We start from the raw sequence: 19,067 nt of genomic DNA, 5'->3' as shown, positions 1-19,067 counted from the left end.
CTTTTTCTAGCAGTTTAGTTTTCTACATAGTAAGCTGTGTTTTTATATTCTACTTTAAGTTATACATTGAAGCAGCAGATCTTGTCGAATCCCTCAGCAAACCTGAACGACAAGAATTTCTCCCACGGTAATACTGACATTTTTTTGCTTTTTCCTTAGTTCTATATTTATAAGCAGCACCAAAATTAAAGAATTTTTGTATAAACATGGATTTGTTTTAGATGTGTTTTCTCCTAATTCACTCACTTCTGCAGTCTTTTCTCCTCTACATGTATAGATTGTCATAATAATGCAGTTTCTCATAAACATTTTATTAATATTGAATATAAAGTTTTAAATTGTGTATCATGAGAGTGGTTAAGTTTCAAAACACCATTCTGATTTTAGATGAAAACAGTTGATACCTGCATTTTTTATTTATGTCAGTCATTCTTCACTTATTTGGGTTACAGATCTCTTTGAGAATCTGATCAAAGCTTATTAATTCTTTCTCCGAAAAATACATGTAACCCAAAGTTCTGCTTTCAATTTAAGTCGGTTAACAACTTCAAAGCCCATCCATAGTCTTCTCTATGAACCTTTGTAAAATCCCTGCCTTAAAAATGTTTTTCTAGATAAACTTAAGTCACCTTCATTCAAGTCATGAGGAGTTATATTAGTTCAAATGGAAGAAAGAAAAGCCTGATTTCTTTATGAGGTTTTTTTTCTTTTTCAAATAAAATTAATTATCTGTTAGTTTGGAAGACGCTCCTAAAGAGTATTCTATTTAAAGTAAAACATTAAATTGGTACCAGTAGTAATGAAACTAACCTTAATTTTTTTATGCCTTTCTATTTTTTTGGTTTGTGTTGTTTTCTCCAGAGGAGATAGATATGATGCCTTACGAGCCTGCATTGGAGACACTTTATGTCAGAAGCTACAAAATTTGAATATCTTTTTAGTAAGTGGGAATAATGATGAGAATAAACAGTACAGTCAAACTGCTATAGTGCGTCACATTAATTTGTTAAAGGAGTACCATTTCTAAATAATATAGTAGATATTCAGGAAATTTTTAAAACAGGAATTTTTAAACTGTAGCTTGCAGGCCAAATCCATCCTACTGCCTGTTTTTCGTGAGAACACAGCTAAGTCCATGTATTCATAGATTGTCTATGGCTTCTTTTATACTTTAAAAGTGGCAGTTGTGTAGTTGTAACATTCACTGTCTGGCCCTTTATAGAAAGAGTTTACCAACCCATCATCTAAAGAATTAATACATGTAAAATTAAAATATAATAGTTTTGAACATTAAATGATTTTCTAGAAATATATTAAAAATTGTGGGTGGTTGGAGGTTCTTTGTTTTTTCTTGTCAAATGTAAGAATATGTAGGTGGATCAGTGCATTGGGCAGGGAAGCTCCTCAGTAGCATAAAACTTCTTCTACTGCCATAACTATTATAATTGGTCCTAAAAATACTGCTGATTTTTAATATTCCTTTTTTAAGTAACATTTTGAAAGTCAGCAGTTATTGCTGAGCTTTTACTTACATGTAGAACTATTGTTAGTTTTTATTTAAAAGTCTTAGAATAGTTATATTCATCAAATTAATTTAGAAAAATTTCTGCAAACAAGTAATCTTTTTAATTAGAATGTTACACTCTTTCATGCTGGCTGTTTCCATGTTATATAAAAAAATGAGTTCAATGTTTGGCTTTTGTTTGGAATATTAAAATGTCTTCTGTTTAAAAGAATTGTAAATACTATGCTTTTCCTTCTATGATTTATACTTTTTTTTCTTTAGCTGAAACACTCATGATACCATGAACCATTAAATATTTTAAAATAAAATAATTTTAAAATTATTTTAAATATTCACATTATTTTTAAAAGTATGTTATTATAACAGCATTTGAAGAAAATTATGATGAAATTGCTCTTTAGTAAGTAGAAGTTTTAATATTATTTAATCTGATACATTTTTTCTTCTTCACAGGTAGGATGTGGAGCCATAGGCTGTGAAATGTTAAAAAATTTTGCTTTGCTTGGTGTTGGCACAGGCAAACAGAAGGGAATGGTAAGTTATAAATCCTTGAGACTTAAAAAGTTATATTTCTCTGGCTGCCCGTTTTTGAACCATATTTGACTGCCTGGGTCCAAAGCATTGATTTTGAGGGTAGGGTATTAGGCTACAACTTGGATAATTCTACCCTGATCATTTTTCAAAATTCATGTAACTTTGTGGCAAATTATTTGAGTTTTCTGCTCCTCACTTTCTTTCTTAATTTACTGTGAAACTGTTATTGTACTACTTGCCTCATAATTATGAAGATCAAATATGAATGGGCTTTTCAAATAAAAAAGCACATTAATATTGTTATTTCATTAGATACTACTTCTTATTAAATAAATATTTAAGATGAGAGAAGTTAACATTAGAAAGTTGCAGAGTACTCAGATATTATTTCAATTGGTGATCAAAGAAGAATGAGTAATAAAAACATTGGTATATATTATAAATTAAGATGATATATATGAGTTAATTGGAAAATCATGTCATATATTTAAATAAAAATATATTTCATTGATGCTGCTTGCCTTTAAAATGTAGTAGTACCTGCAGTAGTGATATCATAGATTTACCATGGTGCTTACTAGTAATTAAATGACTAAAATTTGTGGAATAGTTCATGTTTTATAGCTTATTAAGCTTACTATTACAGTCATAGGCAGACCTCCTACAGTTTGTTATTCTTGCTCAGTTCAGTTCAGTCACTCAGTCACGTCTGACTCTTTGCGACTCCCGTTGACTGCAGCCTGCCAGGCTTCCCTGTCCATCACCAACTCCCAGAGCTTACTCAAACTCATGTCCATTGAGTTGGTGATGCCATGGACTCATCGATGGGTGATGCCATCCAACCATCTCATCCTCTGTCATCCCTTTCTCCTCCCACCTTCAATCTTTCCCAGCATCAAGATCTTTTCAAATGAATCAGTTCTTTACATCAGGTGGCCACAGTATTGGGAGTTTCAGCTCCAGCATCAGTCCTTCCAATGAATATTCAGGACTGATTTCCTTTAGGACGGACTGGTTGGATCTCTTTGCAGTCCAAAGGACTCTCAAGAGTCTTTTCCAACTCCACAGTTCAAAAGCATCAATTCTTCTGCTCTCAGCTTTCTTTATAGTCTGTCCATACATGACTATAGGAAAAACCATATCCTTGACTAGATGGACCTTTGTTGGCAAAGTAATGTCTCTGCTTTTTAATATGCTGTCTAGGTTGGTCATAACTTTTCTTCCAAGGAGCAAGCATCTTTTAATTTCATGGCTGCAGTCACCATCTGCAGTGATTTTGGAGCCCAAAACAATTAAGTCTGTCACTGTTTCCATTGTTTCCCCATCTATTTGCCATGAAGTGATGGGACCGGATGCCAGGATCTTGGTTTTCTGAATGTTGAGCTTTAAGCCAACTTCTTCACTCTCCTCTTTCACTTTTATCAAGAGGCTCTTTAGTTCTTCCCTTTCTGCCATGAGGGTGGTGTCATCTGCGTATCTGAGGTTACTGATATTTTTCTCAGCAATCTTGATCCCAGCTTATATCTCATCCAGCCCAGCTTGTCTCATGATATACTCTGCATATAAGTTAAATAAGCAGGTGACAGTATACAGCCTTGACGTACTCCTTTCTTGATATGGAACCAGTCTGTTGTTGCATGTCCAGTTCTAACTGTTGCTTCTAGATATGCATACAGATTTCTCAGGAGGCAGGTCAGGTAGTCTGGTATTCCCATCTCTAAGATTTTCCACAGTTTGTTGTAATCCACACAGCATTCTTGCTCAACATTTCCTAAATTGTTTTCCACAAATCACTATTAGTTCTGCTGACTTTTAAAATATTTCTAAAAAAGAAAAGAAAATCCTTGGTTGTGTTAAGTTTGAATAACACCTACTTTACTCCTTAGAAATTCATAATACGTATCAGCATATAAAAAGTCAGGAAAAGAGCTATAGTAAATAAACCAACTTACTTTAAGTAATAAAACAAGATAAGTTAATCGGGCAGTCTTGAACCTACTGCAAATATTATATAAATTATTCTTACTGTGTAAATTAGTCTTTTATAAAATATTTACATGTGTATCCAAACTTAACTAGAAGGAGGTAAAGAGAAATCCCTGGGTTCCAGGAACCAAGAGGGAAATTAGTCCCTGACCTAAAAGCTGTGGTAATTCACAAGTGTTCTGGTACATTAACTATTAATAGAAAGGGAAGTCATTTGTGAGAAATTGCAGCTCAGCATGCACCATGCTGGTGTATGGGTCCAAAATTTTATCATATAAAATTTTTAAGTAGATAAAAGAATACAACAAATTTGGGGGTGTTGAAACCTCTAAATTAAACAATGGCAAAACTGTGTTATGGTGATACATACTGAGTGTACATAGGACTATACAGCAAAATCAACATCCATTCAAGACAGTCCACAATGGAAAATGACAAATCTCTAGAAAAAGGTACCACCTGAAAAGTGAAAGTCACTCAACTGTGTCCTGCTCTGTGACCCATGGACTATGTAGTCCATGGAATTCTCCAGGCCAGAATACTGAGTGGGTAGCCTTCCCTTCTCCAGGGGATCTTCCCAACCCAGCGATCAAACTCAGGTCTCCCACATTGCAGGCAGATTCTTTACCAGCTGAGCCACAAGGGAAGCCCACCACCTGAAAGAATCAGCCAATGAAAATAGAAGAATTAGTTCTCCAAGAAATACAGAAAATAGAAGTGCTACAAATAATGTAACATACAGACTCTAAAGTTAAAAATGACCAAAGACATAGAGTAATGAAAACATGAGATGGGGAAGGAAATTTTTACCAAAAGCCAAGGAAGAATTTCTGTATAGTCAGTGAACTTAAAATTCAAATGTAGCTGAAGTGAGAACTGATGACTAAGAGATAAATAAAATTCCTAGAATGTAGTGTAGAGAGAGTCTTTTTCTTTTTTAATGAAAGAGGATACATATGCACGGTCTAACATAAATGTAGAATTTCCAGAGAGTAAAGATAAGGAAGAAGTAAGGATAATGACAAGAAGTTTGCAAAATTGAAGAGACAAGTGTGTTCTGATTAAAAAGCTAAATTAATCCCAAACAAATCAAATGCAGAAATGAAAAAGATTACAAAAAACGATTATTTGGTGGACTTCTTAACCAGCAATAAGTACACACCTGAAGATAGGGAAGCATATCTTCATAGTACAAGTGACTTATCAACCTAGATTTCTATATCCAACTAAATTATCTTTTGAGAGAATTAAAGATAACTGATAAGTAAAATGATAAAAGATTATCACTAGTTCTCAGTGAGTGAACTGTGGGATTAATACAGGCAGTGTGTGAAGCCAAGGGTAAGTAGAAGCATTTGACAACAGTCTTAGGTTTAGATAAGCATTGATTTTTAAAACCTTTAATTAAAATGTTGACATTTTGGAATGAAATGGCTAAAAATAAGTAAAATGTTCCTTGATATCACAGAAAATAGAAGGGAGAGTTCAGATATCTTCCACTGTTCTAGAGGAAATGAAGAGTTTCATTTTAGATCTTAAGTCACATGTACATGTTAAAATTTTGAATATCACTGCATAAAAACAGAGATTTAACTTCCATACCAGTTGGTGAGTGGTTAAAGGAGGGTTCAGGTCAAGAATACTTGATCAATTCAGTAGAAGACAAAAAAAAACCCCCACAAACACAGGGTGGATTAAAAAGTGGGCTTGGGGGAAGTGGAAGAAAAACCCTTTTAATCAGTAATCACAATAATTAGAATTATTATATATATATTTATTAATTATGGTTAAACTTTCTGTTAAAAGACATTTTCTGTGGTTTTCTTCCTCCTATTTCAAGGAAACACCTAACACATAATAACATAGAACTATTGAAAACAACAGAGAAGGCAATGGCAACCCACTCCAGTACTCTTGCCTGGAAAATCCCATGGACGGAGGAGCCTGGTGGGCTGCAGTCCATGGGGTCGCTAATAGTCGGACATGACTGAGCGCCTTCACTTTCACTTTTCACTTTCATGCGTTGGAGAAGGAAATGGCAACCCACTCCAGTGTTCTGGCCTGGAGAATCCCAGGGACGGGGGAGCCTGGTGGGCTGCCGTCTCTGGGGTCGCACAGAGTCTGACACAACTGAAGTGACTTAGCAGCAGCAGCATTGAAAGCAAAAATCTGTATATATCAGGGAAATAGCTAAAAGAAAATGTGTTTGAATACCAGTAAACATCTAACATCTGGAACACACTCTGCTTCTAGTGAAATCTACAAATACTAGCTTAAGTGACAAATGAATTATGACTACTTTTAAAATTGTCTTGGCTCTGTTTACTTTCATCTTGCATCCTTTAAAATGGAGGTATGCAAATTTTTCCTTAACCAGACTGTAACTGTTCTAGGTTTGTGATGTTAAGTCTGTCATAGCTACTGAGCTCTGCCATTGCAGTATAAAAACAGCCATAACCAATACTTAAACAAATGGTGTGATGGTGTTCCAGTAAAAATTATTTACAAAAACAGCTGCCTGCACTCTAGTTTGTATACCTCTGCTTTAGCAAGAGTTCCTTTCAAATTGAAACATGTAAGTGTTCTTTTCAGTCGAGATTGAAAATAAACATGTATAGAAAAAAAAGAGCCGAATCTTCTATGACTAACCCATTACGTGTTTCTAAAATGTGATAGTGATATTTAGCCTCTATTTTGTTATGAAGAAAAAAGTTGTTTTGATCAGGATCTGCGACTGATTTTAGCTATTTTGTTTGACATGTTCCTATGCTAAATATTATCTTTAATTGCTAAGTCGCTTCAGTCGTGTCCAACTCTGTGTGACCCCATGGACTGCAGCCTACCAGGCTTCTCCGTCCAAGGGATTCTCCAGGCAAGAACACTGGAGTGGATTGCCATTTCCTTCTCCAATGCATGAAAGTGGAAAGTGAAAGTGAAGTCGCTCAGTCATGTCCGACTCTTGGCGACCCCGTGGACTGCAGTCTACCAGGCTCTTCCATCCATGGGATTTTCCAGGCAACAGTACTGGAATGGGGTGCCATTGCCTTTTCCAAAATATTATCTTTAAATATAAGTATAAAAACAGTAGTATTGGTAACCAGTTTTGAGTATTTTTTATTATAACTTCTACCAGGCAAAATAATTTATAACTTGTGGGAGTTAGTCATTCAGAGGAAAACGAAGTCAATTTAAACGTATCTCTTATGTAATTTCAGGCATTTTTTTTTCTTTGATATTAGGTTACAGTAACAGATCCTGACTTGATAGAAAAATCCAACTTGAATAGACAGTTCCTATTTCGTCCTCATCACATACAGGTGTGTTGTTATACTGATTCAAATTTAAATCCTCTGTTGTGTTAAATAGAAAAATAGAAAATGGTGCTTGAACAAGCGTAGTATCTTTATTTTATTAGAATCTCTCAAATTATCAAATAATGGGAATAACAGGGAAAAATACATAATTTTATTTTAATATAAAAATTATTTTTGTATTCTGGATGTTAAAATCTGAGTTGTGAATCATGGGCAATATTTTTTCATTTTATAATCAAGATGTATCATATATTTAATTTTAGAAACATCTAAGAATATAAAAACAGGTTCCCTGATTTGAAGTTTTTTATAGGTGACAGATTTGACACTGTTTTTTTTTTAAGTTTTATTACAAAACAGATAAAGTTTAAAAGAATTTTTTGCTCTTTTGATCTTGTTTGATTATTTAATAATCCATTTTGATTGTAAACCAGTGCTTATTTTCTGTCTTTTTTTATAGAGGTCAAAATATTAGTCAGGAAAAGAAACAGTCAAGTAACTTTGCTCTGACTTTAGAAATGTTTTTTCACTTTATTGTTTTACAGCTCATTGAGGGTCTTAGTAAATAAGCTTAGAAATGTCATAAACAGAAAGATAAAGCATACTTTTATATAGTTGTATAAGTGGCATAGTTAACCAAATGGCTCACCTATCCAAATATAAAGAACTAAGTAACAGGGTCTTTAATGACTAAAATTTATGTCATAATATTCATCCACTGAACTTTGTGCATTTTACTTATAGAAGAACTATTAAGGCCTGTTTGCTTTAAACTTCTAATGTTTACAGTTTGTAACACTTGAAATGACACCAGTGATTTTAAAAAATAACTGAAACAATTTATTAAATATATCCATCCAGAAATGGTAAAATTTTTCAAAAGATTATAGTACCAAAATATTAAATTACCATACCTCTGAGCTCATTTTCTGCAGAACTTACATTTCTGATATTTTGCTGAACGTGTTCAAAACTTTTTGTAGGCACTTAACCAATTCAAATCTCATTAATAGAGAAAAATGTTCTTTTAATTTTACTTGTAACTAATATTTTAAGAATTCTAAAGCACATAACTATAAAATAGAGGTTGTTTATATTTTTCATAATAATGTGTGAATTATTAATTCTAATATGCAGTATTAAATGTAGCATGACCACAACGAATATAATTTTCACAAACTAAAAATGAAAACCAGTCTCATTACATTATTCTTCATATGTAAATTGTATATGTTCAATCATGGTCTATTTTTCCTGTTAACATTTATTTCCTCTGTTTTTATATATTGTTTAGAAGCCTAAAAGCTGTACTGCTGCTGATGCAACCCTGAAAATAAATCCTCAGTTAAAAATAGATGCACATTTGAACAAAGTATGTTCAGCCACTGAGGCAATTTACAATGATGAGTTCTATACTAAGCAGGATATAATTATTACAGCATTAGATAATGTGGAAGCCAGGAGATATGTAGACAGGTATGTTCTTAAAATTCAGGTTCATAGAGATTGTCTTTGTTTTGTTTTTACTTCACTTTTTATACCTATTTATTGAACAATTACTGAATTTTCTGATTATTCTTTATATTCCTATTATAGTTCTTGAACCCAAAACTTCTGGTGATTTCCATTATAGATAGGATAAAATTGTAAATCTTTAAAATGACCTAAATTTTTTTCATAGAGTATCTGCCACCTGTCCATGACTCCAGCTTAAAATTTGCAATTTTTCCCTGGCTCTCTTTATTCTAGCTATATGTTCTTTGTTTGCGTTCTTACAGGGGAACATCTAACACATTTCACCTCAGGGACTTGCACATAACTCTGCTTCAATCTCAAGAAATTGTGTTTATATTCTAAAAGTCAAGCCCAAATCTACCTACTTACTCTTCACTTCCTTTAGTTTTTTTCCCCTCATCCTTTTAGTTTCAGCCTGAATGTCTTTATTGAAACAGACTTTCTTTAACCCCTAAATTCTAAATTAGATCTTTCTCTGATAATCTTTCACAATACTGTTTTCTTCCTTCATAGCACTTATTTTTATTGACATGCATATTTATTTAATGTTTGTTTCCTCACTAAATCATTTATCCTGTTATTATTTATTTTCCCATCACTCTATCTTCAGTGCCCAATACATGATGTCATTCAGTAAATATTTTTTAAATAAGTAGATGAATAAATGACTGTGATGTACATACCTTATATAATCTTTCTTACATGTTTATATGACTCTTTAATGTTAGAGTGCTAGAGCAGATTTATTAGCAGGAATATTTACCAGTTGAGATTATAGTGGAAAGTTTGTAATCTTGGCCAGCAAAAAAACAAAAAGAAACTTTAAGAAATGAAAGTATATAGAATATAGATATTGTAACTCTTTAGAAAGAAGGTTTGGGATAAAGAAAATGTTGAAAAGATATAGTAAGGTGTATTTGTGCTCAGTTACTTCAGTTGTGTCCCAGCTCTTTGTGACGCTACGGACTGTAGCCTGCCAGGCTGCTCTGTCTATGGGATTTTTTCCAGGCAAGAGTACTGGAGTGGGTTACCATGCCCTTCTCTAGGGGATCTTCCCAACCCAGGGATAGAACCTGTGGCTTCTGCATTGCAGGCAGATTCTTTACCTCTGAGCACCAGGGAAGCCTATAGTAAGATAGATATATACAGAGAGAGTTTTATTTATATATATATAGTTAGAGAGAGAGTCAGAAAATACAGAAAATAACCAAAGAAGAAATAGAAAGCAAGACAAGAAAGAGTAATACATTAATTAAGAGTTAACCCAGAAGGAAAAAAGCCCACAATTTTGTAGGCATTTTAGAACAAGATAAATATAGTGTATCTTATGCTAAAACTACTAAATTTTGGTAATGGAAGGTAGAGGCAAAAGTTGCTACATTGAGCAGCAAAGTTTATGGGAGGAAGGGGATGGAAATAATGGGTTTTTGGTGGAAATGTATCTGTTTCCTAAAATATTATATCCAAGAAGTGATCAGCATGTGTAATGGTCAGTAAACATTGGTAGAGTGTCCTCTGCTTAACGTTGTTATTGCTAACTTCTGTTTGTTATCTATCTTCTTTTCACTTAGCCGATGCTTAGCAAATCTACGGCCCCTCTTAGATTCTGGAACGATGGGCACTAAGGGACACACTGAAGTTATTGTACCTCATTTAACTGAATCCTATAATAGTCATGTAAGTGAACCAGTTTTTTAAGTAAATGTTTATTCTTTATATCTTATCATTTTTCTGTCTCATGATCTGTTTCTCTTTATCAGTCAGCACATTTGGTTAAGCATCCTTAATCTGTTCTGATTTTGATCTGCCAACGGTGTTTGTGCATATATGTGTAGACATTTTTTTAAATGTAGTTAAACTTACTTTCTTGTTGTTGTTTTGTTTGCCAAGTCATGTCTGACTCTTTTACTTACCCCATGGACTATAGCCCACCAGGCTCCTCTGTCCATGGGATTTCCCAGGCAAGAATACTCACTGGAGTGAGTTGCCATTTCCTACTGCAGGTGATCTTCCCGGCTCAGGGATTGAACCTGTGCCTCCTGCATTGGGAGACGGGTTCTTTACCACTGAGCCACCTGGAAGCCCTAAATGTATTTTTTAATCATCAGAATTTTGTTTCTGGTCTTTGTGGAATATTATTCTTATGAGTTTACTGTTTCTTATTGCTGCTTGATTAGTTTCCTAACAACCTTAGTGACCCATCCAAAATCTTACTGAAGACTCAGTTTCTCCATATGAGGAACCAAGCCATTTATACCCATGTATTTTATATAAATGATATAGATGTAACTTTTTTTTTAACCTCTACAAGTGATATTGAGATACTACTAAATTTAAAAATCACTAGTCTAGGAAATAATTGTAGGCTTTAAAAAGAATTTTTAAAAGGTTAGCCCTATTTGTAAAATTGAAAGAATATTATTTTTTAAGCATAAACATTCCCTTTATTTAATGGATATATATGGTTTAGCAAAATTTTTAAATTTTAATAAAATTTGTTTCCCCCTCTACTCTCATGAAATCAGAAGTTTATGTAGTAAAGACATGATAAGAGACAAAGTTGATAAGTTTGATTTGAAGTAAAATAGATGGAGAAAATCATGATATGCCGGGGTCATTGTGGAAGATTTTCAAAATAGAGGATGTTGCAAATTTCTGAAAGTCCTGATTCTCTCATACTACCACATCTTTCCCAAACCTTCTCCTATTGATTTATAGACTGTGCCTTCATATTCAAGAAAACTAGAATTAAATGTTCCTTCTGACTTTCCTCTCGGCTTATAAAATATTTCGTGGTATTTACAGATCAACAAAGTAAAATACAAATCTCTAAGTAAGGACTTCCCTGGTGGCCCAGTGGTTAACAGTCCACCTGCCAGGGCAGGGAACATGGGTTTGATCTCTGGTCCAGGAAGATTCCACATGCCGTGGGGCAGCAGAGGCTGTGTGCCACAACTGCTGAGCCCGTTCTCTAGAGCCCATGGGCCACAGCTACTGAACCTGTACTCTGCTACTGCTGAAGCTTGTGTGCCCTAGAGCCTGTGCTGCATAACAAGAGAAACCTGCACACAGCAAATAAAGAACGGCCCCCTCCTGCTACAAGTAGAAAAAGCCTGCATGCTGGACCCAGCACAGCCATGAAATAAAAAATTAAAAAATAATAAGCACAATTCTTTATAATAACAACAAAAAAATCCCCAAGTAAAAAGAGACAAAGTTAGTTGTTTTAGATTGGGTAAGCCAGTAAGACTAAACGTACAAAAGTACCCTGTAATAAATATGGATTTCTTCATTTTCACATGACACAACAAAGACATCTGTCATTTATTTAATACATGCTTTCTGTAAGAGACCATACCAAGCATCAAGAGCACATGATTCCTGTTTGCAAATATTGTTTCTCCCTGGAGAAAGAAACTCATGGTATGCTGAGCACTGTATTAGCAATTCTCTAATTACTTTTCAAAATAAACAATGTTATAAAGTTTTAAATGTTACCTTTATGCTTTGAGAAAAATAAAATAATTACATATGGTAGTCTGTTATGGTACTACATGATACCAGAGGAGTTTGTTGTTACCTTGCCATATGAACAAGTCTGTTGCGTGTCAAAAGAATCAATGTTTCCTCTTAATGCCTAGGAAAAAGATTTTTTAAAAGTTGGATTTGTTTCATTTTTTAATTTTATTTTTCAGTGGTCTTAAAACACTCAAGTAAATTTAATCCATCAAAAATTGTCATTGCTGCTAACTGTTGTCATATTTTATAAATTAGCGGGATCCCCCAGAAGAAGAAATACCATTTTGTACCCTAAAATCCTTTCCAGCTGCTATTGAACACACTATACAATGGGCAAGAGATAAGGTAATAAAGATATTGTATAAGAAATTTTTCTCTGAAGTAGAAAAGATGGTATTTCTATCTTTTAAGCAGACTCCTATTTATTATATTTTTTTCCTCTTTTCTGTTATAGTTTGAAAGTTCCTTTTCCCAGAAGCCTTCATTGTTTAACAAATTTTGGCAAACGTATCCATCTGCAGAAGAAGTCTTACAGGTAAAAATCAATACACTTTATTTTGAATTACAGTTAATTTACAGTATAGTGTTGATTTCTGCAGTATAGTAAGATGCTTCCATTTTCTATATATACAAATATACACACACACACACATTCTTTTTCATATTCTTTTCCATTATGGTTTATCACAGGGTACTGAATGTAGTTCCCTGTTTTGTACAGTAGGACCTTGTTGTTTATCCATTCCGTATATAATAGTTTGTATCTGCTAACCCCAACATCTTGTCATTGTAATCTTACTTTCAAGTTGCCTGTAAATAATTTATTTTATGTTCTTAAATAGATTATGCGTTATTATTTATATAGTAAGTAAGTATTTGAGGAATCTTGAAGTTAGCAGATCACAAATAACCCTTCTTTTTTTAGTTTGGTCAAACTATATGGAATTTTACCATATAGTTCACCACTATAAAATTTTACCAAAATTTTACCACTATTTTACCGTGTTAGACTCACAGAACAGCAGTTCATATGGTTCAGCCTAATTAAGGGTGTGATAATGATGAGACAGCTACAAATAATAAAACAATATCGTTAAGCTCTTTGGAAAAAACTGAGGTAAGTTCTAGTGAAAATTTCAGAAATAGGCCGAGGTTTCAGATTTTATTAGTCTCACGGTGAGGACGGCTTCAAAGCTGCATTCTTACTTTCCTTCAATTCTGCACTAAAAAGGCCAACTTTTTAGTGTAAAATATTATTCATAGCACTTCTTATAATAAGTACATATATAGTATTAACTTGTTGCTAGCCAGACATGAGGATGACTTGTGAAATAAGAAACAGTTTGAGAGTCAAAATTTTACATGCGGTATTTACCCATTCCCCCCTCAAAAAAGAAAAGAAAGAGGGAAAGGAGAAAGACAGAGACAGGGAGCTTGATATGAAAATAATAAATTAAGGCACATGAGCTAGCACTTCAAAAGTTGGCTAATAATTCCTGGGAAATGCATGTGTATGTTTGTGTGATTAATTGGACATGTATTTGTTTTGTTTTTTCCTCACTCTAGAAGATACAAACCGGACACAGTTTAGAAGGCTGTTTTCAAGTGATTAAGTTACTTAGCAGAAGACCTAGAAATTGGTCCCAGTGTGTAGAATTAGCAAGATTAAAGTTTGAAAAATATTTTAACCATAAGGTATGTGTATACTGTAAAACATTTAGAAAAAGTCTAAACTTGGCTCATTTAATTACTATGACATTCATTTAATTGACCTGAAATGTCTACTCTTTCTTTTTGGAACCTTTTCAGAAATGAATAAGTTAACTGAGAACAAGTGATGGACACACAACCAATTTCTTTCTGAATGTTACTGATGCAAGTGTGAAAGTGTTAGTCACTAAGTCATTCCAGCTCTTTGTAATTCCATGGACTGTAGCTACCAACTCCTGTGTCCATGGAATTGTCCAGGCAAGAACTGGAGTGGGTACCATTCCCTTCTCCAGGAGATCTTCCTGACCCAGAGATCAAATCCTGGTCTCCTGAATTGCAGGCAGATTCTTTACCATCTGAGTCACTAGGTAGAATGTGTTTAAACTCCACTCCTTGGCTTGTCAGTTGTGCATTTAAGTAGTTCTTGTCTGTGTACAAAATGGGTTTTAAAATACAGATTCCTTCTAGAGAAGGAATACATTTAATCAGTCTTAAAAGAAGTTTTTTGTTCAAATTAAAACAAGACATTGAGAGAATAGAGATCCATCAGAAATTTTGTTGGAATTTTGCCTTCTCCATCTAAATCTAACAATCACATTTTGTCTGTTTCCTTATTGTAAAATGTGGGTAATAAATTGGTACCTGACTCATAGTATAGTGGTGAGGATTAAGTGAGTTAATTTATGCGAAGTATTTACCATAGAACCTGGCCCATAAATAAATGCCCATAAATATTTAGTGAAATGTTAGATGTTATTCTTTCTCCAGTTACATACAGTTCCTGAAATGTGTCCATCACTGTCTTTCATCTCTCCCTCTTTTTAGGCTCTTACCTATTGAAATATAAAATAAGTTCATCTGTTTTAAAACATTTTTTAATTATAGTTAACCCTACTTTTCACTTCCTCTTTTTTGCTCTGCTGAGTGGAGAAGTGGTCTGTACTCACTGTTTCCATATCTCTACCCAATATGTGTCTTCTTTCCCCACAGCCATTGAAATTATTCTTACCATGACTATCAGTGACGTCATGTCTCAAAATCTAAAGAACTCTTTTTTGTGTGTGTGTGTCCTTATCGTCTGTGGGTTTTTTAACTTTTTTTATTATGGAAAAATTCAACCACAGAAATAATAGAGGAAGTAGCATGTAATGAATCTCCATGTACTCTTCATAAATTGTTCACCCAGGTTTAACAATTACCAACTCATAGAACCCCAGGTGGCTCAGTGGTAAAGAATCTGCCTACCAATTCAGGAGACTCAGGAGATGTGAGTTCTATCTCTGGGTTGGGAAGATCCCCTGGAGGAAGAAATGGCAACCCACTCCATCATTCTTGCCTGGAAAGTCCCATGAACAGAGGAGCTTGGCAGGCTACAGTCCATGGAGTCACAAAGAGTCAGACATGACTGGGCATGCATGCACAGAATCACAGAACTCATAGAAATCCTGTTTCATGTATATGCCGCCTAGTATACCCTCCGCCTAGATGGTTTTGAAGCAAATCTCAAACATCGTATCATTTCAAAATAAAAAATGCAATGTATTTTTACGGGATTTTTTGGTTGGTTTGTTTAAGAATTAGCTCTTCAAAAGGAACAGTTTGCTGTTTAGTTGCTCAGTCATGTCTGACTCTTTGCAATCCAGTGGACAGTAGTAGCCCACCAGGCTCCTCTGTCCACGGGATTATCCAGGCAAAAATACTGGAGTGGATTGCCATTTCCTTCTCCAAAAGGGGCAGAATGAGATGTAAAGTATGCCACCATTTGTGTAAAAGGGATAAAATAATCTATATTTATGTTTGTCATAGATGCAAAAAATATATATGTAAATGTTAATAAAGAAATAGGTAGAGGTTATTCCAAGTGAGGGTCAGGGTCAGTGACAGGAGAATGGACAGATGATGTACAGGGTCATTGGGAGACTTTACTGTATATCTTTTTATGTTTTTTTTTATTTCAGTTAATAATGAGTAGTGATTGTTTTTAATTCAGTTTTTTTCTTTAGGCTCTTCAGCTGCTTCACTGTTTCCCTCTGGACACACGATTAAAAGATGGCAGTAAGTATTGAGAAGAAAGTTTAATGTGATTTATTATTGACTGTTGAAATTGAAAATAATGTATTTTTTCATTTTGTTAGGTTTGTTTTGGCAGTCACCAAAGAGACCCCCCTCTCCATTAAAATTTGATCTGAATGAACCTTTGTAAGTATATATATCCAGTTTTATATATATCCTTCATTGTAAACTTCTTAACTGTTCAGGTTTACATTGCAGGGTAAAAACTTCAAACATTTTAGTGTTAAAATATTGCATCCATCTTAATCTAAGAATTATCATAGCATTTTGGCCAAGAAAACAAGCCACAATTCTCTCCCCACATAGATAAATCTGTTTATTTACATGGTAAATAACCTCATTATTTTTATCTTTTCTAAAGTGCAACCAAAGTGTCATCTCTTTGACTTTATTTATGAAAAATGTAAAATGAAAACTAATGTTCTCCTATTTAATGAACTCAGTATATAAGAAACTTTGTTTATATGGGGGAGAATGATTATTACTAAATAACTGCCTAAATATTCTCAGATTAATTTTCAAAGGAGTTGATCTTTGAGTAAATACCTGTATATCCTGTCTATATTAGATACACATTTATAAACACACACACACTCACTTTTATGTGCACATTTTAATTAAGCACTTAGCTTAATTAAGCACTTTCAACAAGTAACTCTGTGCTTTATTTTTTCCTCTGGTGCTTATTCTAGTCACCTTATCCTGCTGCTGCTTCTGTAAAACTTGCCTTTTTGCTTTTAAACATACTCATTTGCTTAGTTTGATATTATTATACACCTTTTAAAACCAAATTTGCAATATTTTCTTATGAATTAAAATGAATTTTCTTTCAATACTTTAATTTTCTACTTCTGGCCACTTCTCTCCCCAGAGTAGTCTTGATCACTACCTGAATAATAGTGCTTATGAAAATAAACATCTAATGTTTTCTTTTTTATAGCTTTGTCAATGCCTTGATCTAGACCAGAATTTCATTGCTTAATTAAAAAAACAAAAAACAAAATAAAACACATAATCCTGAACATTACTTGCCTTCAACATTTTAAAGGCTATAGTTTATGATGAATTAAACATCTTTGAAATTGTACACTCACACTTTATTTTTTTAATTTCAAAAGGCACTTCAGTTTTCTTCTAAATGCTGCAAAATTATATGCTACAATCTATTGCATTCCATTTACAGAAGAGGTAAGATATTCTTCAAACCCTAACAGATAGAAATAATTAGAATTAGAAGACCTAGCTTAATTGTATCATCAGAACGTGTTTTATAAGAATCATTCTTTGATATAAACTTTTAATTTTGTTGTAGTGTTTCCCTTTCTAATATAGCAGAAGTTAAACACCTCATTGCAGCATTACTAAGTAGAAGAAAGTTGAATTTTTCTTTCTGAATTTAAATAGTGAAACAAATATTTGTAAGAGAAATCTTATCTTTATTTTTAAAATGTTTGTGACCAACATAACTTTAACTATTATAATTACTTTTAAAACCGAAGGTGACCTATATCATAACAAATTTTAAATATTACTTAGTGGTTCTCTTTATTAACATTTGTTTGGTTTATTTTGTGAAATTAACCTATGTGCATCTCAGGAGACCTGAAAATGCTCTCCCATATTAACATTTCTTAACGTTTATCATTTATACATTTTTTCTTAGACATTACCTTCATTGACTAATATATAAAGGATCTAATGCAGTTTTATTTGAAAGGGAGGTCTGTATTAGTGAATCTTCATCCTCAAATGCATAACAGAGCTAAATAACTGGTTATACTTTTAGGTACTAGGCTGAATGGGAGAACATCAGCCAGATTCATAACTAGCACTGGCTCTTTTGAATCTACATAAAAATGTAGATTAATCCCTTTTGGGGTTAAAACACAGTAAAATATACCATAAATGTCTGGTAAAGATAGTGGTATTCAGTTAGTTATTCTTCTTGTGAAAAAAGTGGTAATTTGTGATTAGAGTTGTAGGTGACCTCAAAAGCACTATGTCTCAGTTTTTCCTAAGCAGATTCTTAATAATAAAAACGTATATAGCTTTAAATTCATCTAAGTTTATCTTGAACCATATAAATATTTTCCAGTTTCTGGAGATATGAATTCCATTTACTTATTTATTCATTTGTTTATTGAGTCACCGTATATTGAGTAAAACTTTCTGCAGGGAACTTTGTAAAACATTGAAGAGATAGTTCCTGATCTCAGAGGGCACTCTGTGTGATACTCACAAGCAGTCCTAAAACTAACTTTTTAAGAATTTGTGGAAAGACTAAGATTTTGGTCAACTAATATGTTGACTATTAAGTACTTTTCTACATGCACCACCCGCACCTCCCAGCCTTTATGGATGATATTTCTATAGAAATAAAAGTAAATGTCACAAACAGATGTGGTCTAAACAGTTATAAATTACTCAAATATTTTATCATGTTAAAGTACCATTTTTTGGTTGTGTTTAGAATTTAGAATTTTAAGAATATGCTGATAAAAATTACTGTTTTAAAAATCAGGACTTATCAGCAGATACCCTGTTGAATATTCTTTCTGAAGTAAAGATTCAGGAATTCAAACCATCCGACAAGGTACGTGTACAAGTTCATTCATTCAGCAAATAGTCATTGAACTACTTCTTGTGTCAAGTTTCATTCTAAACCTGGAAAAGCCCATAATGAACAAAATTCTTGTTCTTTTAGGAGTTATATTCTAAGGGACCAAAGATAGACTGTTTTTTTTAAAGTGCCAATGATTATGTAATATTGCATTATGGGCAGAAGAGTTAATAAGAAAAGGCAAAGCAGGTAAAACAAAGGTGATGGAGCTGGTGTCATTTGATGTGAGCTAAAAGAGGACAGCTTCTCTGATACGGTTATGTCTAAACAG

General features: G+C 33.4%; 1 protein-coding gene across 1 annotated transcript in view; it reads left to right on the top strand.

The window, feature by feature from the left end:
- The window catches only part of UBA6 (ubiquitin like modifier activating enzyme 6), an 86,907-nt gene that overhangs the window by 55,622 nt on the left and 12,218 nt on the right, over positions 1–19,067 (top strand). The window contains 13 exon segments of the mRNA NM_001083438.2: positions 60–127; positions 862–940; positions 1,979–2,059; positions 7,285–7,362; positions 8,654–8,835; positions 10,446–10,551; positions 12,649–12,738; positions 12,848–12,928; positions 13,960–14,088; positions 16,107–16,158; positions 16,239–16,302; positions 17,295–17,364; positions 18,698–18,769. Of these exon segments, the coding sequence (NP_001076907.1) occupies positions 60–127; positions 862–940; positions 1,979–2,059; positions 7,285–7,362; positions 8,654–8,835; positions 10,446–10,551; positions 12,649–12,738; positions 12,848–12,928; positions 13,960–14,088; positions 16,107–16,158; positions 16,239–16,302; positions 17,295–17,364; positions 18,698–18,769 (1,152 nt within the window).

This window comes from Bos taurus, chromosome 6 (assembly GCF_002263795.3).
Source record: "Bos taurus isolate L1 Dominette 01449 registration number 42190680 breed Hereford chromosome 6, ARS-UCD2.0, whole genome shotgun sequence".
Taxonomy (NCBI): Eukaryota; Metazoa; Chordata; class Mammalia; order Artiodactyla; family Bovidae; genus Bos; species Bos taurus.
This window is presented reverse-complemented; position numbering and strand designations above follow the sequence as displayed.